Genomic DNA, 19,560 nt, shown 5'->3' on the forward strand with positions numbered 1-19,560 from the left:
TGTGACCCTGGCAGAAGCATGACCGGGGGACTCGCCCCTCTGAATCTCCAGCCCCAACCAGCCACTAGGTCCTGTGGCTTCTCATGCAGGAGCGCTCAGTCAGGTGTGAAGAGGGAATGACACGAGTCATGGGAGAAAGTCCCTAGGGCACCCTAGTCCAGACACAGGCTGAACGGGGTCCCAAGTGGCTGTGCCTGAATCCATCGCCATGGGGCCTGTCCTCTGGGGAACGAGTGGCCCCCATTTCTCATTAGGAGGCAGTAGTTTTAGGGGCAGGGCAGGGCTACCCTTTGGCCCCTCTGAGCAAGACTCGCTGGGGTCTCTCGCTGACCTCCCTCCTCGCAGATTTCGTTCAGTGATTCCAATCACTTCATTTTATTGGGCTTAGTGGCTTTTTACCGGTAGCTTAGTGGGCTGCTACCTTCCCCTCGCCCCACCCCCATCTTCATTCTTCCCAGGTCAAGGGGTCGCATGCTTCTGCATCACTGGGCAATGCTTGATCCAAGGGGGGAGGGGACTGGTCTGGCTAGCCACATGGATCTCAGAGTCCTTCCTCATCGGGGCGCTGACAGAGAGGGGCTACCCTCACCAGCTCCTCCTGGCCCTGATGGACCTGTCGTTCCAGGATGTGATATTCTGGAACTGTGACACCTTCAGGTACACAACGTGACACCACGACTGAGTATAAGAGGGACATTGTTTGCTTTCCTAAGCTAAACCGGCACCTAAATGGATATTGGCACTGCCACCAACTGGAACGGAGCATGAAGGCAGACCAGGCTTAGTGGGGGCGGGGCAAGGGCCGCGCGGACCGGATCGCGTCCGAGGCAAGTTCCCTCCGATGTTGGGTATGTTGGGTTGGGGGACCCTCGAGGCACACAGGTGCAGGAGTCAGGCTGGCTATGTAGGCTGAATAGACGCGGGTGTGGAGGGAGGCAGCGGAGGTCAGAGCCTGTGGGAATTCTGCCATTCAAAGGTCAAGAGTAAACAGGCGGGGCCAGAGATGTGGGAGGAAATCCAGAGGACAGCGATGTCCTGCAAGCCAAGGAAAGAGGGAATTTCAAGGAGCGAGGGGTCTACGAGGTCAGAGCTTTAGGCAGATGAGGATTAAACATGGCCATTGGATGTGGTGACTCGAGAATGACCGGAAGGGACAGAAGTTTGGCTTTAGAGGGTGGAGGGAAGAGGCAAGCTGCCTTTCACACCAAGTCAGCCAGTGGAGGGGACTGGGGCAGGAGCTGGAGGTGGATATGAGTGGAAGGAAGGTAGATTTTATTTTTGTTTCATTTTAGGAGAGACCTGAGCTTGTTTAAATACCAATCTTACACAACAGCTTTGCCTGCATGATCCCAAATTCCTCTGGGTAGATTTGTGCCTGAGAGAAATTTTAGATTTAGCAGGAAATGCCAAGAAAAACAGTTCTCAAGGGAAGGAGATTCAGGAGGAAAGGCAGGTCAGAGCAATAGGGAAGACCCCTCAGGGAAGCCGGGCCTGGGGCTGCACCCTGAGGATGAGGGGCTCCAGCAGGCCACAGATGCACACTGGGCTCTTGTGCTGGGTTGAATGGTATCCTCAAATTCCTGTCTACCTGGAGCCTCAGAATATGACCTTATTAGAAAATGAGGGTTTTGCAGATGTAATTAAGTCGAGGTCATATTGGAGTAGGGTGGACCCTAATTTAATGACCAGTAGCCTTATAAGAAAACAGAGATAAACAGACATACAGACATAGAGAGGAGAGAGAGAGCAGATGCTTGGAGTGGTGCATCCACCAGCCGAGGAATGCGGATCTCCCGTAGAGCCAGAAGCTGGGGGGAGGGGCATGGAGTGTATTCCCCCTCAGAGTCTCCAGAAGGAATCTGCACTGCCAGCACCTCGATCTTGGACTTCATGCCTTCAGAATTGTGAGAGAACAAGTTTCTGTTGCCTTAAGAGCCCTGGTTTGTGGTTTGGCAGTCCTGGGAAACCCACGCAGCACCTGTTCAATGTTGTGTTGGGTGCTGCGCCAGATGCTGGAGATACCAAGACAGGTCATCACCTGAGTGGGCCTGGTTCTTAGGCAGCTGCCCGGAGGACTCTGCAGAGTGTGTGGCACTTGTCCTTTGTCATTGAAAATGGTGGGGGTTGTCCAAGGTAGTCGGGGAGCACCTGTGTGAGAGCAAAGAGGTGACCAAACATGCATGGGTCGGGGCCGATCAGAGGAAGGAGAAGGACCGGCAGGAGATGAGGGCCCTACAGGAACGTGAACTTGATTCTGGAGTACTCTGGACACCACAGAGGGCGGCCCTCAGGGGCATGGGATGATCTAGTTTGTTTTAGGACAATCTTGGGGGCATCGGGGCAGCTACAGTGGGGAGGCCCGCGTGTGGCCTGAGAGCCAGGGTGAGGCTGAGAGGGAGGGAGGGTGCTGGAGATGAGGTAAGGGCACACGTGGGGCGGGGTGAGAGGTCAGGCTCGTGGGCTGAGAGGGTTGGGAAATGAATGCACTAACTAGAGAGCCCTGCCAGGCTGTGGGTGGAGCGGTCCATGAGCTCAAAGTCAGACCTTCCGAGGTGCAGCGCCTGAAAGGAGGGAGCTTTTGGGAAAGGAGTCTGGCGATCGATCGATCCGCGCAGGGAGGCGGAGCAGAGAGAGCTCCTCAGCGCTCGGTGTTGGAGTCCCATGGGCCTGAAGAGGCCCCCGGCATCAGGAAGAGATAAGATATGAGCGAGACTGCAAAGGGAAGAATCGACGATTAGCTGGATATGAAGATGAGGCCCCCGATCGGAAGTGGAAGATGGTGAGGGTGGTGTGAGGACGAGGCTGAGTTGGGATGACAGTGAGAAGATCTCGAGGAGATGAGCCTGGAGCTCCGGAGAGGGAATAGTCTGGAGGAGCGCGTCTGGTTAAAAGAGGTAAGAAGGAGGAAGCAGAAGAAGGAAGAAGGGACTCAGGCTGAGGGGTGGCCCCACAGTCACGGGAACCACACTCCAACAGCCCCCTCTTGGGCTAGGAGGGACAGAGGGGACTTTGGAGCAAGGGCTGTGCCCATGTTGCAGTCCTAGGAGTGCCTGACACCCTGATTTATGACCATCGCCTCTCCCCACATACTTAAGATCAAGGCAGGGCTCAGCACAGAAACAATCCTGAGTTCAGGGAGCATGAGGTCACCCTGTGGTTGTCCTTGTCCCACTCCCTAGCTTGACCCTAGCATTAGGCAATCTTCTGCCCCTAAACTGGAGATATCAGGACATTCTGTCTCCCAGGAGGTGGGGGCTGGTGTGGAAAGGGGGTGATAGTGCATCCCCTACCTTCACAGCATCTACAACCAGCCCTGGGACAGTCCGTGCCCATCAGAGCTGAGGTCTGGGGGGTCTTGGGAGAAAGTAGCCAGCTGGGTGGCACAGCCTAGACCTCTGGGCCAGCCGTGAAACTGCCACCTTCCCTGGGCAGAGCAGGGCAAACAGGCAGAGGGGGGTGGCGTGGCGGAAGGATGGAGGAGCTATCCTAGGGTTGGTAGAGAAGGAAGGGGCAGCAAACAGGAAGGCGCTGAAGGCCCAGCCACAAGCAGCATCCAGGAGAGCCAGAACAGACCTCATTCGCACACTCTGGCTGTGCCAGGGACACCAGAGGGTCACAGCAGAGGCCAAGAGCTGGGGAGAGAGGCGGAGGGATCAGGAGATTATAGTGGGGCTTTCAAGTAATTAAATATTTTTAAAAGATCGCTATTCCTGGGCTTGAGGTGTTAAGGCCCAGGAATGAAGGAGTGACTCAAGTAGGCCAACGAGTCAGTACCTGTACAGCACTCAGAACCATCCTCTGTACACGTTGACCTTTATCGTTACAGCTCTCATTATCCTGTGCTACCGCCCACTCCTGTGCTAAGGGCTGGGGAAGCACTGGTCATCGGGGCAAGAGAGCTCCTAAGCCTTAGTGAGCTTAGTGTGGGAGACACATACACTTAACAAGATTAATGCCCCAATGTGGGCGGTATGGGAGGCCTTCCTAGAGGAAGGGGCTTCTCAGCTGACACCTGAAGGCCAACCAGGGGCCAACGAGGCAAACAAGGATCCTTAGGACAGAGTGTTCCAGGGAAAGAGAATGACCATACACGTGCAAAGACCTTGGGGGCTCGGCAGACCAGCCGTAGGATGTGGGGTGGTTATCATCACTGATGTATGGCAATTGTGCTATTAACTACAAACTACTCACTATTAATTTCTAAAGATTTATTGTTTCGAGCAGGCGCCTCCCTCTCTCTTTGAGGAGGTGCCTCCGTTCTCTTATCTGTAGGATGATGACCCCCTTCTAACTCTGGGTCACTTGGTCACTCAACCCTCGTCGACAACTGTCATAGGGCTTAACGTAACGAGGTCTGGTGACTAGGCTGTGTCTCAGACCCGCTCTTAGGGGACAGAGTCACAGAGGAAGGCTGGGGAAGGCTATGGGGACTGCCTGTGAGAGTCATAGACCCTGGCTCTGAGTGCTACAGTCATAGTGACCAAGCCCCAGCCTGGTGGGAACTTCATTCTGGAGAGGCACCCAGAGTCCGGAATGGTGGAGGGGATGTTTCCACAACTCAATTGATTTCATCTCGATGAAGTAGAAGTTAAAGATTAGGGTGGGGCTCTCCAGAGGACAGTGGGGTCCTCTGTTTAATTTTTTCAGAGGGTAGAAACCTCCAGGAAATCCCTGCGTACTGAGCCCCTGGGTCCTGCCAGAGTACCCAAGGATGGGGTGGAAGGCCACATCCAGCCTGTTCTGAGTATCCATGGCAAGTACCGCCATTCGCACTACTGGGCAAGGCTAAAGAGTGCCAAGCTGGTACAGACTCCACGAGTATAATCTTCTCTGTCCCCCATACAGGACTTCCTAAGGCCCAGGACCATCCACCATCCCTACAGGACCTCAGGATAAAGCTTAATAGATCCCGTCTCCTTCTCCTAATGTTTTTATCCGGCAAACCTCAGGCTAAGCTGAATATTCCCCTACATCAGAGCCATCTCCAACATTGGGGCGGTTGGCAAAAAGACGAATCCCAAGCACCGCGATGACTTAAGTCTAAGACGTGCCTTACGACTTGACACCAGTATCTCCCACACGAGTCTCCTAGGAGTTAAGCCATCCTAGTAGGTGGGAAGTAGTACCTCATTATGGGTTCAATTTGCATTTCCCGGATGAATAAGGATGCCAAACAACTTTTCACGCACTTGTGTATATCTTCTTTGGAGAAATATCTATGAGACCCTTCACCCTTTCTGACGGGGTTGTCTTTCCATTGTTGAGTTTTAAGAGTTCTCAGTACAAGTCCCTTAGCAGATACGTGATCCACTTCCCCGATGGCATCCTTTTATTTTGATGACGTCCGATCCATGTGTGTTTTCCTGTTGCTTGTGCTTTTGGTGTGGTATCTAAGAATCCATTGGTTATGAAGATTTACTCCTATGTTTTTTGTCTAAGAGCTTCCCAGTTTGAATTCTTACATTTTTACCTATAATCCTTTTTTGTTCTCTTCCACCTTTAAATGGAGAAGCAGATGTAGGAGTCCACCCTCTTTATTTTGCAATGTGGACACCCAGTGGTCCCAACACCATTTGCCGAAAAGGCTATTCTCCCCACGCTAGATCGTCTCAGCACGCTTATGGAAAAATCAATAGACTATAAATGTAAGGGTTTATTCTCCATTCTATTCCATTGATCTACATGTCTATTCCTATGCTACCAGCACACTGTCTTATTGACTGTAACTTCGTAGTAATTAAATACGTTTTAAATAATGCATATCAGGGGCTGGCTTAGCTGGGGTCGAGAAGAGGGAAGAGCCTACAGTTCTGAGGGGCGCATGCCGAGGGGACGCGGTGGGCATCCTGTGACCTGCTTCCCAGGGCTGACGGGTGGCCTTTTTCTCTGCTCCCCCACAGGTGCCTGCCCGGTTCCCCTGGATGCGGCCCTCAAACTCTAGGCTTTCATTGGACCCCTGAGCAGCTAATGCCCCCAAAGGGATCCTGCACCCGGGCCTGCCACCCTACTCCCGCTGGGCGGTGGAGACTGTTAATCACATGCTTTCTCCCTGTCAGGCTTCTGGGGCCCTAGAACGTGGACAAAAAAAAGATGGAGAAGCTGGAGAGTGAGCATGTGGACTATGTAAATTACATGCTAAGGACATGCAAATGAACCGGCCGAAGAGCCGGCCGCGGCTGCTGGACCGTCCAGGTCCAGGTCCAGGTCACGCAGAAGAGGGGACAAGACTGAGATAAGGGGTGCCGGCCCTGGCCACGCCCTCCCACCCCTAGGCGAGGCCGCCTCCTCCCACTGCCGGGCGGCTCCGAGGTGGTCCCGCCCACCGGCGGCCCGCCTCCCCCCGCCCCCCGCCGCGGTTTCTGGCCGGTCACCGCCGCCCGCCCCGGTGTCCTGGCGCCTCCACCGCGGGCGAGTCGGGCCGCAGGAAGCCGCGCTCGGCGGGAGTGGAGCCGCGGGTTCGTTGGGCCCGTGCGAGCCGGGGTCCCGCCAGCGCCGTCGCAGACCCACCCCGCCCTGGGCCTCCCGGGCCCCTTCCCGCCTGTTGGGGGTGAGGATCCAGAAAAGCCTTTTTGTCCCTGTCTTGAGCCGCCCCAGCTTGGGGGAGGGGGTCTCTCCAGAGCGACTCCCTTGCCCAGCACAGCCTGGGAGATGAGGGGACGCGCACCGCCCAAGGCCCGCTGTGACATCCGCACGCGGGCTCCGCCTAGACGTCCTAGAAGCCCCACCCAGAGGCGATGCGACTTGCTGAGGGTCGGAAGCCGAGGGGAAACTAGATCCGGGACAGCAGGGGCGCAGACAGGTGACAAGAGGTCATGAAGTTCTGTTGCCTGTCCCATCCCCCTTCCAGGCTTGGGTTCGGCAGGCCCCTGCGGGGAATGTGGAGCAGGTTCGGGGGCAGAGGAGGAGAGGGGGACTTGCCCCCAGCTCACCGACCTCAGGAATGCTTCCTTGCTTCCGCGGCCCGGCCAGGTGCAGGGGTTTGAGGGTTTGTCAGTCCCAAGCTCAAGGCGACGCTTGCAGCTCTCCGGCCCAGAGGGAGCCCCCCTGCCGCCTGACCTGTGTCCTGGGGTCTGCCTGGGGCTGCCATCCTTTCCCCATTCTCGGGCTTGTGGTTTCTCCTTTTTCTCTCACGGGTTCTCCCACCATAGAAAGAGAGCAGGGGAGAGGAAGAGAGAGAAGGGGCCCCTCCACTCTACACCCCAGCCCAGTGACCCCAAACCCTGGCATGAGAGCATCCGCTCAGGCTTTTAACCATACCCGCGAGCTCGGAGGGGCAGGGAAAGGATTCTGAGGGCCCCGCGGGGCCTCCGTCACCAGATGGGAAGCCCTGAAAACAGACCAGGGGCTATGGGACGGTGGGAGGACGAGAAATGTCACCTTGGCATTGTCGGCAGCTCCTGCGGACAGACACTCACCTCCAGTCCCAGGAAGCGAGAGCGAGGTGCCTCCAGCCCCCTCTCCCTCCTTGCCCCAACCATGCACCAGGCAGTGGTCATGACTCATGGTTCCCAGTACGAAGGAAAGACCACTTTACCCCCGAGGCAGAGGCGAAGCACAGCCCCCAGCCCCATCTCTTCTCTGCTCCGCTTGAGTCTTCTGGAATGGACTCACCTGCCGGGAAGCTGGGTCACCCTTGGTCCTGGGCTTGCCTGCTTTCTGGGGAACACAGGTGGGTCACATTAAATTATCTGCTGTGCTCTGCCAGAGGCGGGGTGGGGGGTGTGTAAACAGGTCCTTGCTTGCGGTGTCAAAGGGAGAAGGAGGGGCAGGGGCGATAAACAAAGGCATGAGCCACTCCAATCTGCTGCGGAAAACACTATTAAGGAAAATACAACAGGAAGGAGACCTAGCCCAGCCTGGGGTTGAGGTCAAAGTACTGCCGGGGCTGAATCTTGAAGGACCAATCAGAGTCTCTGGCTGAGTTCCTGTAGGGGCAGGGGCAGGAGGGGCAGCTTATTAGGGGAGTGGGCTGGAGGACCAACTGGACATAAAGGCTCCATGTGTGATGTGGGAGTCGCTGGGAATATGGGGGGCGAGGAGGGCCTCTCACGGAAGGTGGAGTGTGCAGGGGAGCTCCCAAAGGGAGACCTGGGAGGCGGCGGGCAGGAGAGGACAGGTGCTCAGGGGTTCCTGGGCTCAGATTGTCGCAGGAAGCTGGAGGGAGGAGGAGCCGTGAAGAGCCAGGCCCACTGAAAGTTTTAGGAGGGAAGATGGGTGCAGAGTCCTGGACATAGTCCCCAAAGGGGCTGCCCAGAGAAGTGGCTGCTGAGAAGGACACTAAAGAGACCTCTCAGTGGAGGGGCAAGACAAGAAGGAACAAGAAGGGACCAGACCAGGAGGCGGGGACCGGGCTGGCGTCGGGCTCTCAGGCCCCGCTTCCCGGCTCTTCTCCGATCTCTCCTCCCCGCCGCCACCTCTGGTTTAGTGACAGCATTCTACTGGAAACCTTCAGGTTCCCAGAGCTTGGGAGTGCCAGGGATGGGGCCCCAGTGGAGAGGAGAGCAGGAGGAAGTGAAGGCAGCAGAGGAAGGCTGGCGGCCCTTCTGGGAAGAAGAAGGGGAAGTGGGCAAGTCCTTGAAGGTTGAGGGACTGTGATGTATTAGGGAGGAAGGATGAGCTACGGAGAAGGGTGTGGAGACTTGACATTCAGGTCACTGTAGACAGGATCAGGTGGCGTTGGTGGCCTTTCTGTTTGCTGAGGGAACAGAAATCCTGGAAGGGGCAAGAGCCAGTTTTCTGGAGGAGCCATATCTAAGGTTTGCTGGAGGCTGGAGCTGGGCCGAGGGGATCAGTGTTGGGGGGTTCTCTAGGGGCAGTGCCACAAGCAGGAGCCAGGAGGGCAAGAGATGCTCCTGCCTCACTCAAGGGGCTCGAGGTCACACACACACACACACACACACACACCCCTGAGGCTGAGATGAATGAATCGCTTCCCTTGGCAGGACCGTGCCCCAAGAAGGGACTGGAACATGCGCAGGAGGCATTTTAGGGTGTGTCCAGCTTAGATGCTGTTTTAAAGCTCCTGGGCCTGGGGGAAAGGTGTGGGTTGCTGGGCTTGGCATGAAGAGGGGGTTTCATATTTCCTAGCCCTTCCTGAGTTTCCGTGGATCATCCCTGGATCTGGGGCTAAAAGGAGGGGCGGCTGTGGGAACAGTAGCTCATGGGATCGTTGGGTTCACTGAGGCAAAGGCTGCTCCCTCTGCCTGCTGAGCCTGGAGTCGTGAGTGCGAGTGAGGTCTGAGGGTGCTGGGGAGAGCCGGGATGGAGGGGTCTGGAAAAGGGCTCTGCATTTGGGGAGGACGCCTTGGGGCTTCAAGACCTGGCTATGGCAACTTCTTTGATGAGGGAGAGTGGCCTGGTGGTGGCAAGGAACTGAGATAGGACTTAGTCGAAGGTGTCTGTACGGCACGTGTCTGTCTGCGTGGATGTTTGTATGTCTCGGGCCTTGCCCGTATGTGTTCGTGGAAGTGCGTGTGTATGTATATGTGTGTGTGCGCATGTCTTGGCATGCGTCCACGTGTGGCTGTGTATAGAACTGTGAGAGTGTATGTATTTGTGTGTGCCTCTGTATGCGCGTGTGTCTTGTGTGTGTGTGGTGGGTGTGCTTGGAGAAGCCCTTGCAGATGGTAGATCATTATTCTTCTGCATGACTGTCGAACTTGACTCTTGGGCATGACTCCTTGTAAAAGGAGCGTTTTAGGGTGACTTGAGGGCTTCCAGGTAAGACCTTTGCCTTCTCCTTGAAAGCTGCTTGCTTGTTTGGTGCCTTTGTTAAGTTGTTCTGTGTACACTCCTTGGCCCTGCCCAGCACTGGCTTGCTCACCTTGGCCTTCGCCACGAGACTGACAGTGAACTTCACTGTTAATGGAGCGCTTTAGGAGGGAAGTTCACTGTGTGCCAGAAGCCTAGCTGTGAATGTTTGAAAATGTATCCGAGTGTGCCTGGAAGGGCAGGGGGACTGCGCCGGCCCTAGAGACCTGCTCCACTCTGTGAGCAATCGCGGAGCGCTTGCCGTGTGTGGGGCCCACGGCTGGGCCAGGAAGTCCTACGTACTGATTAACGAGTGATGTTAGACCAGAGCGCATTCCACTGCCTGTCCCACTGATTGCTCACCTCCGTCCCTTCCTATCAGGCTGGCTCTGAGAAGTGAGTGAAAGGAGATGCCATGGCCAACATGTGGGCCTCTGGCCACCTCCCAGGGGGTGGTGCTCCTCCCATCCCTGGTGCTGGGGCAAGAGGAAGGGAGAGTTTCAGCCGCCCAGGAAGGGAGGCGGATGAGCCAGTGGGGGGCTGGCAGTGCCATTCTGTCCCCTCTCCACGCAGCCCAGACAGTGGTAGCAGTGGCGGCGAGGCCTGCGGCCGTGGCAACAGCGTTCCTAGCCTACGATGCCCCAGGCCGTGGAGCGTGCAGATGGCGGCTGGGCCTGGGTGGTCCTGCTGGCCACTGTGGTGGCACAAGGCCTCACCCTGGGCTTCCCCGTGTGCGTCGGCATCTTCTTCACTGACCTGCAGCATGAGTTCCAGGCCAGCAACAGCGAGACTTCCTGGTTCCCCTCCATCCTGACAGCCATGCTCCACGCAGGTGGTAAGCAACCTGAAGGGGGGCTCAGGGAGGGATGAGGAAGAGCCTGGGGAGGGGGAGGAAGCCACAACCTCCCTGGCTCCCTGGGTCCCTCTTGTGGAGGCCATAGGCTTTGCCTTTCTGGGTGAATTCCTAAGCTCTCCCCTGATTTCAGCAGGGCCAGCCCTGCTGGGAGGAATCCAGGTGGGCTGGGCTGGGCTGGAAAGAGGTAAAAGCCTAGAGGCACGTGAGATGCAAAGTCAATCCTCTCAGTGGCCGCTGAAGGATGGATCCAGACTGTGGGCATGCCACTCAGCACAGACTGGAAAAGGAGCAGCTTTGGGTCCAGCTGGATGCTCACTCTGAACCTCAATGTGGGAGCAAAGCCCAGCATCCTTTCACCTCGCACACGAAAGGGGGCTGGAGGAAGACACCGGGAGCAAGTTGGGGGCAGGGCAAGAGCCCCATCTCTTACCAGGAAGTAGGAGGGGTTGCAAGAGCTGGGGAAATGGAGGGAAGGCAGCTCCTCCCATTTCCTGGTTGGCTCCTGCAGAAATGTGACCACCTCACTCTGACCCTAACCATAGGGAAAGGCCAGGAGCTCCAGACAGCGGCCTCCGGCCTCCGCGGGCGCCTGGTCTGCTGCATGGAGGTTTGCTTGCCTTGGCTGAGCCCACATCCCTGCCGACCATCTCCCTCCCACTCCCCGAACCCAGCAGCGGCAGTCTGTTTGTTATTCCAGATCCTTCCCTCAAATTAGGAGGGAGGTCAGACTGGGATAAGCGCCAACCTTGCTGCCATGAACCCTGAACCTGCCACTCAGGAGTGTCGGCTCACAGCGAAGGGAAAGGCCAGTCTTGTCCCAGACCCCATGACCTTTTTGCTACAAGGTTGGGGCAGAAGTGGGAATCTCAGATGGTTCGAATTAGAGAGGGGCCTGGGCCAGGGGCTGGGAGTTGGGCATCCAGTGGGGTTCCCCACTCCACAGCCAGCTTTAGATTCATCACCCCCTAACAGGCCCTTTAACGTAACATCTCAGTCGCCTTGGGACCGCTGTCTGTCCCGTTTGTCTGGCTCACATATACTCACACCTGTAGCCCGTGCTCATTCAGACTGTGGTAGAATTTTAAACACGAAAGTATCGTTGCTCCTAAGTGAGCGCGCACGCGCGCACACACACGTTTTAGAGATGAGGAACGCGAACACATACACAGGAGAAGGTCTGCTCAAGGTTGCAGAATGAGTTCAGGGTGGAAGCAGCACCCCAGCCAAAGGAAAGCGCTGCCTCCCAGCACCGCACCTCAGCGCCCGCAGCTCCCACAGCTAAGCTGGCACCTGTCCCAGACGCCACTCCTAACTCCGTAACTCAGGGCCTTCCCCAGTTTCACCTTTCTGGATCAGAGTACGGGGGTGGGGAAGACGTGTGGGTCAGTGGTCAAGTTCACTCCGCAGGCTCGGTCTCTCCCTCTACAGCCGCCTCTGTTTGATTGTCTCTGAGGGTGGGCTGCTCACTTCCTCCGTCACTCCCGTACGCAGACTGGTTCACGCTCACACCTCCCCCTCCACCCTAAGCACACACACGCAACTCACACGCACACACACTCCTTCCCTGTCCCCTTGGCTGTGCTGGGCAGAGTAACTGTGGAGTGATTCCAGTACTTGTACTTGGGGAGCAGTGCGCTTAGTGAATGGGGCCCCGCGAGGTGTTGGGGAGCAGCCAGCCAGGACTGGCTTCTTTCTACTCCTCTGGGTCTATGCCAGTAAGGAAGCCGCTCAGGGTGGGGCCAGGATGGAAGAAAACAGGCTCCTCTCCACCAGGGGCCACACATCAGTGAGGGACTCTGGTAACGGCTAGAGGCGATGGGGGAGGGAAGAAGGTATCCCGCCCAGTTCTTTCCAGAGGCCAGTGCGAAGGGGTGCAGAACAGACGAGGGCCCCAGCTGCCCACCCTAGGGAGGAGGGAGGGAGGGCTGTGGCCAGTCTTCTTGAGGATGGGGTAAGAGCAGGGGCTGGAGATGCTCACCACAATTCAGATGCCTGGGACCCCCACCCTCTCAGGCCGACCCCCAGTGAGAAGCGTCCAGCTAGGTCATAATCCGATCTTGTTTCACCTGTATGGAAGTGACCTCAGGTCAGTGCTGCCAAGGGCCTCTGGGGATCCTTGTCTGGGTCGAACAGAACAATGCAGCACCTCACTCACAGCTGGTCAGTCATCACCTAGTCTGACCCCTCACTCTGTCGGGGAGGAAACTGAGGCACAGAGGGGGGTCAGTCTTGCTCAGGCCCCATGGCTCATCCTCGGCAGGGCGGGCATCAGAATCCAGGGCCGCAGGCTCTAGGGCTTATGCCCTTTGGGGCTCCTGGCTAGTTCCCGCTGGACTCCCCTCCCAGCCTCAGTCTCCCTTCCGTCCAGACCTCTACAGTCAGCTGCCACTGCTGGCTGGCTCCTCATCCCTGCCCCTCCTGCCTCCACACCACAGGACCCCTGTGCAGCATCCTGGTGGGACGCATTGGCTGCCGAGCGACAGTGATGCTGGGAGGGGTGCTGGCCAGCCTGGGCATGGTGGCCGGCTCCTTTTGCCGCACCCTCAGCCAGCTGTACATCGCCGCAGGATTCATCTCAGGTGAGTGTCATTCCCTTTCAAGAATTACTGAGCACCTACTGAAAAGTGCCGGGCACCGGGGAACCCGGCAGGCAAAGCGCCTGGGGCTCCTTGTGTGAGGGAGCACGCGTGAGAGAGAGAGACAATGAACGAATAAATAAGAAGGGTTATTTCCGACCCAGACAAGCGCACGAGAAGACAGGACGCCATGTTATCATGTCCTGGCTTGGGGCGGCGATGGGCAGAGGTTAAACATTCTACCTGCTCTTACGGGTAGACTATCTAGAATCCCCAAAAGACAAGGTAGGGTTGTGGGGCGAGCTTGCTGTGTTTAACTGGGAGGTCAGAGGAGGCCTTGCCAAAAAGGTGACATTCGGGCAGGGAGTGGATGGACGTGGGGGCGTCTGTCACCAGACTCTCTGGGGAAGAGCATTTCAGGCAGAGCAGCAAGTGTAAAGGTCCTGAGGGGCCAGGGAGCAGCGAGGTGGCCAGCAGGGTAGAGGGGCACAAATAAGGGGTTAGTGGGTGGAGTGGAGGCTGGATGGGGGTTCAGGTGTCGTGAGATGGGAAGCCATTTGACGGGTTCAGGCAGCTGAGTGAGTATCATTATCTGACCACTATCTGTAAAGCGCCAATCCAGCCATAGTATTAAGAATACACTGTAGGGGGGGAGAACAGGTAGAGACATGGTCATAACCAAGCATGAGGTGGTTGTGCCTTCAACCAAGGCAGTAGGACGGAGGTGACAAGAAGTGGCCGCATTCAGGAATGCGCCTGAGGTGCAGAGAAGCGTTCAGGATGTCCCAAGTTTCCAAGAACCAAGAAGGAGGACACCAGAGCTTTTTGCCCTGAGCCAATGGAATAATGAAGTTGCCGCTAACCGTGGGAGGAGCAGGTTTGCAGGAAAGATGGGACGCTCGGGTGTGGATGCACTCAGCCCGGAGTTCAGGGAGCAGGCCAGGAGCCGGAGCCCCGAAGAGATGGCTGGTATTCCAGTCTCGAGATGAGGTGTCGCCCTGCTGTCACTAAGGGAGTGAGGGAGGACTAAGCCCCCAGGACACTCCAGTGTTTGGTGGTCTAGGCAGGAAGAAGTGACAAGAGAGGCAGAAGGAGAAACAAAAGGGTGGAGTTTCTTAAGGAAGCGAGTGAAGAACAGTCAACTCCGTGAAGCCTCTGATGGGTCAGATCCAGTGCAGATGTTGGATCTGGCAAGTACAGGTTTGTGACCTTGGTAAGAGCAATTCTGGAGCAGAGATGGGGGTGAAAGTCTGACTGGAAAAGGTCCAACAGAGAACGGGAGGAGGGAAACTGGAGCCGGCTGAGATAAACGATACTCCCAAGAAATTTTGATGGAAGGGGAGCGGAGAAATGGGCCAAGACCCAGAAGAGGCCATGGGTCAAGAAAGGGTTTGTCTGTTTTTTTTTTCCGGCTTGATCGAAATGTAATAGACGATTAGTTGCTCGCATCGAGAGGATTTTGTTTTTAATGGGAGAAACAACAGTGAAGGAGAATGATCTAGAACAGAGGAGAAAACGGACGGTCAGGAGAGAAGGAAATCACTAGAGGGCTATGCCTTCGAGTGGAGGGTTGGCCTCGACCGGGAGCAAGGACAGTCCATCACTGCAGGCGAAAGGCGGGCAGTCAGCTGGGAGTGAGGGGGAGGCGGGGATGAGGAGGAGGGCCCAGGGCTCGTCCAGGAGGCAGCAGAGAAAATGGGCGAAGGACTCATCGTGGCGTCACAGGCAACCTGGGGCCTGCCTGAGACCAGTGGCGGTCGTGAACTTTCTCTCTGGCATGTTCAGCTGTGTGGGGACAGGCACAGAGTGGGTGGGGAGGTGGCATCCGAGGTGAGGCAGCTGGGAAAGTCTGGGCGAAGCGTACTCCAGACAGAGGAAACAGCAACCACAAAGGCTCCGAGCTTGGGAGCAGCTTGACGTGCAGAGGGAGAGAAAGAAGCTGATGTGCCTGGATCACAGCGAGTGACAGGGAGAGTGACCTGAGATGCCGCCCAAGAGGTGGCTGGGAGCCAGACCGTGCCGTGCTGAGCCTTCTGAGGCATAGCAAAATCCTTTGGCTTTTTTCCTAGGTGTGATGGGAAGTCTCTAGAAGGCGTTAAGCAGGGGAGAGACTTAATTTGATTTTGGTTTTTAAAGATCACCCAGGCGCAGCCAAGAGGACGGCTGTGCGCCCCTGGCGGCCTTGAGAGGGCAGATCTTGAGGTGTGAGATGCTTCTAGGGACGGAGCAGGCTGAGTCCACCTTAATCCCTGGGGACTTGGAGGTGGATCTGGTCCAGAAGGGAGGGACGGCAGGGCAGATGTGGGACACAACCCCGTGCCCCTGCTGGGACTGCTGGGAGGCCCCAGAACACTTTTGAGCTACTCTCCCCTTTCCAAACACAGGCCTGGGCTTGTGCTTTAGCTTCCAGTCGACCATCATCATGCTGAGCTTCTACTTCGTCCGCCGGCGGGCGCTGGCCAACGCATTGGCCTCGGTGGGCGTCTCCCTGGGCATCACGCTCTGGCCGCTGCTCGCCCGCTACCTCCTGGAGCACCTGGGCTGGAGGGGCACCTTCTTCATCTTCGGTGGGGTTTTTCTCCACTGCTGTGTCTGCGGGGCCATCCTGAGGCCTGTGTCCACTGGTGCGGCTGCTGAAACCCGAGAAAGACCCCCTCCGCCTTCCAAGACACCCAGGCGCAGCTGCCTGGCAGCGTTTGGCCGGGCCCTCCAGCGCCACTTGGGCTTCGACATTCTCTGGCACAATGCAGCCTATCGCGTGTTCACAGCGGGCGTCGTGTGGATGATCCTGGGTTTCCCGCTGCCGCACGTCTTCTTGGTGCCATACGCCATGCGTCACGGGGTGGACGAGCACAGGGCGGCCCTGCTTATCTCCATTATCGGCTTTAGCAACATCTTCCTGCGACCCATGACCGGGCTGCTGGCAGGCCGGAAGGACTTGGCTGGCCACCGCATGTACCTGTTCAGCCTGGCAGTCCTGCTCAACGGGCTCACCAACCTGGTGTGCGCGGCGTCAGCCGACTTCCGGGTGCTGGTGGGTTACTGCCTGGTGTACAGCGTGTCCATGAGCGGAATTGGCGCCCTCTTGTTCCAGGTCCTCATGGACGTCGTCTCCGTGGATCAGTTCTCCAGGGCCCTGGGCCTCTGTACCATCCTGGAGAGTATCTCCATCCTCATCTCCCCACCACTAGCTGGTGAGGCCTGGGAGGGAGGGTGGCCAGGTGTGCATGGGTGTGGCCTGGCTGGGCAAGGTACAGAGGTAGAACGAAGGGAACAGTCTGTACAGCTATGGGTCCCATCCAGTGTCCTAGGGGTAGGAACTTGGAATCTGTGATTGTTCCAAGCACCCCCAGGAGACTGTCTATAGCTCATTCCCCAGCTGACAACTCAGGAAAGGAAAGGAAAAAGTACGGGCTTGTGTACCAGACTTACTGTCTGTCTTCTTCCTCTCTGTGTGCTGTTTCTTATCAGCAAAGTGGGGAATCTACCCGGCAGGCTTATTGTGAGGCTCACGGTTACGCAGTAAAGGGCTGGAACAGAATAGGTGCTATCCGTGGGCTCGCTATGATTAATGTCCCGGTCGTCCCACTTCCTGCCCGTGGGATTCAGGCAAGTCATTTTCCTTCTCTGAGCCGCAGTATCATCTGCAAAATGCAGAAAAGAATACCTGCCATAACCATTGTTTCACCTGCGTCAGTCACTGGGTTCGTGTGGCTGGATACGGAGACTTCCCTTCTGGTGGTTTGTGGTCACGATGGTGACTTGTGTCATGAGGGAAATGTACAGATAGGGAAGCAGAGCTGCATATGAGAGGGCTTGCTGGGCATTCGGAGCAAAAGGGAAGGTTCGTGAAGCCCTTAGGGGGCAGTCCACGGACAACACATAGCAGTAGTTATTATAGCAAGAACACGGGGACTCTTCCCCTGGATGCTGAGTTGGCAGTCCCAGTTCCCAAGGGACTTCTCCAAGCTAGCAAAGATAGAGAGCTCCAAAGATCCAGACTCCAAAGGCCCAGGGCATGGCTGAGCAGATACCCCAGACTGCACTGGTCCTTGTCTCCTTGGCTCCCTGCCACGAAGCGTAAGAGAGGTGTGCCCTTAAATGCTCTTTGGCCCTAAGACTCTTCCTGGCTGAACCAGAGCAGGTTTAGTATTTCCTCACCTGCTTTTCTTCAACACTGCGCTTGCTAAGGGTCTGGTACACAACCCCTTAGGTGCCAGCCACAATTCCTACTACTGGAGATACAGCAGGGACAAATGTAAAGGCCCGGCTTCCGCAGAGAGCACAGTTTAGCTGGGGGGCGGGGGAGGGGTGTCGGAGGTTGGCGGGGGGAGGGATGGTGGCTCCAGACGGCAGCCTCATTTGCTCTCTATCCTCCAGGGCTCCTCCTGGACATCACCAACAACAACTTCAGCTATGTTTTCTGCATGTCCAGCTTCTTCCTCATCTCGGCCGGCCTCTTCATGGGTGGTAGCTTCTATGCCTTGCAGAAGAAGGAGAAGCAGGGCGGGCAGGCCGAGGCGGAAGCGGCCACCTCAGAGGCGGCTCCAGAGCAGGCCCTCACTGCGGAGGGCCCCGGATCTGAGAAGCGGCCGTGCCCCGAAGTCATGTACGTGACCAGTGTCTGAGCCCCAGGATCACATGTGTGACCGGGAATGGAGGATGTCCAGCTGCTTCCCCAGGAGCCTGGGTGAAGTGCTGCTCCGAGAGCTTGAACCAAAGATCGGCCAGGCTCTGCACATCAGGACTCAGCCAGGAGCTGGGACCTTGGAGGCTGGCCTCCGAAGACTCAGGGTTGCTTTCAGTGAGCAGAATCCAGGAGCTGGTCCTCCTGACTTTTTTCCTTGGGCACCAGAGTACTTGGGGCCCGGGAGGGCAGGACTGAGCCCTGTCATGGCCGGCTCGGCTCAGCCGGCAGCCCACTGTTGATGCTACAACTCAACACACTGGCCCCTCAGGTTCCACCTGGATACCTCCGTTATGACTTCTGTCCTCCAGCCTCCAGACAGTTCTAGACTCTGAGGCCCTCCTGTCCTCCTTTTTCCCAGTGACCCAACCCTTGCCCTTCGGACTGTCCCCAGCATAAATGGGTGGGCCTCACGCTGATGGGAACTTTGGGAAGAAGGGCATTATGAGGGCACGAGTTGTGGCCTGCGGCAGTGGAGGGCCAAGTTGAGGAGTTGGCCTGGATGCGGGGTTTAGGGTTCAGACAGATTAAATGTTGGGTAGCGTTCCCATCCTGGTGTCTGTGCGGAGAACTGGAGGGGAGCCCCTGACTTGGGCCCTAGTATCAGTAAAGTCTGAGGGCCCCCCGCACACTCAGGAGAGCCTGCTCCGGGGTCTCCTTCCCTCCTCTGCCCCACCCTGCGTCTTGGCCCGGAAGATTAGTGCCGGGGTTGTGGGGACCTGACATCTGACCGTGGGGAAGGGTTGCTGGGCAGGGCCCAAGGACCTCTGTAGAAATGGAGCTGCTTTTGCAACAGAAGCCCTTCCATTCCCCTCTCCTGGGGTTCTCTCCTTGCTGTGTCAGAGGTCTCAGCCCTGGGGTAAGTAGCTGGCTGGGCCAGCTGCCAGTCCACTCCTACTCCCCATTTTCCTGTGCCTGTACCCTAGAAGCCAGAGCTCCCCCTCCCCCCAACACACACACACACACACACACACACACACACACACACACACACACATACACTGCTGGTGCCCTTCCTTGAGGTCATCACCTGGGAGCTGGCTGTCATCAGCCCAGGCTTGTCTCAGCCGGGTACCAACCAAGGGAATGGAAAAATAGTTTTGACGTACACACAACAATGTTTCCTGCAGCAGATTATAAACTCTGTGAATTAATGAAGTAGGAAAGCAGGCCTGGAGTGAGTCCTCCTCCCCCACTTCAGTTTGCCCAGCGTGGTGAGCTGCTCACGCCCAGGACCTCGTTTGTTGATTCAGGTTCAGCCAGGCTCCAACAAGAAGACCTTATCAGGAGGATTGATTTTATTTTCATGACCCAACTCTAGCCTTTCTCCTACTTATGTCCAGAGGGCATGAGTAAGCATTCTTGGGGAGAGCCTGGCTTCTCCAGGGCCCTGCCATTAGTGCCCCCTTATGGTCTCAGTGGATAATGCAGAAGCAAAGCAAAGGGCTCTGGGCTGGGATATAGACTTGAGTTCATGTTTGGTTCAACCACAGTTTGCTATGTGACACTAGGTAAATTGTTCACCACCTCTGGGCTTTGAAAGAGGAGGATATTGACCTGGATAAGCTGGTCGCTTCCAGTTTACAGTCTTATGTTGAAGACACCCTCCCCCCGCCCCCACTGCCTTCCTGCTCCCCACCCAGTCCTATGCCTAGTCACCATCCACACTGCACAGGGAAAGCTCGAACACA

General features: G+C 56.7%; 1 protein-coding gene across 9 annotated transcripts; it reads left to right on the top strand.

The window, feature by feature from the left end:
- Nucleotides 1–6,389: 6,389 nt before the first annotated feature.
- Nucleotides 6,390–18,419, top strand: SLC16A5 (solute carrier family 16 member 5). 9 transcript variants are annotated; one of them, XM_016132550.2, is made up of 6 exons: nt 6,392–6,547; nt 6,848–7,669; nt 10,324–10,585; nt 13,042–13,185; nt 15,567–16,376; nt 17,563–18,419. In XM_016132550.2, the coding sequence occupies exons 3-6, from the start codon at nt 10,387–10,389 to the stop codon at nt 17,808–17,810; spliced, it is 1,401 nt and encodes a 466-aa protein (XP_015988036.2). In that variant the 5' UTR covers nt 6,392–6,547; nt 6,848–7,669; nt 10,324–10,386; the 3' UTR covers nt 17,811–18,419. The 9 variants fall into 9 exon arrangements, with proteins under 9 accessions (XP_015988041.2, XP_015988036.2, XP_015988039.2 ...); XM_016132553.2 differs by having other exon boundaries at nt 7,395–7,669; XM_016132552.2 differs by lacking the exon at nt 6,392–6,547 and having other exon boundaries at nt 6,554–6,969; nt 7,395–7,669.
- The last annotated feature ends 1,141 nt before the right edge of the window (nt 18,420–19,560 follow it).

The sequence above is a fragment of the Rousettus aegyptiacus genome, unplaced genomic scaffold (genome assembly GCF_014176215.1).
Source record: "Rousettus aegyptiacus isolate mRouAeg1 unplaced genomic scaffold, mRouAeg1.p scaffold_m13_p_6, whole genome shotgun sequence".
NCBI lineage: Eukaryota > Metazoa > Chordata > Mammalia > Chiroptera > Pteropodidae > Rousettus > Rousettus aegyptiacus.

Excerpts from the sequence above, each read along its gene's own strand:
- SLC16A5 (XM_016132555.2), top strand. The coding sequence starts at position 10,387 with ATGCCCCAGGCCGTGGAGCGTGCAGATGGCGGCTGGGCCTGGGTGGTC. Across the intron at positions 13,186-15,566 it reads CGCCGCAGGATTCATCTCAG|GCCTGGGCTTGTGCTTTAGC; the intron begins GTGAGTGTCATT and ends TTCCAAACACAG. Across the intron at positions 16,377-17,562 it reads CATCTCCCCACCACTAGCTG|GGCTCCTCCTGGACATCACC; the intron begins GTGAGGCCTGGG and ends TCTATCCTCCAG.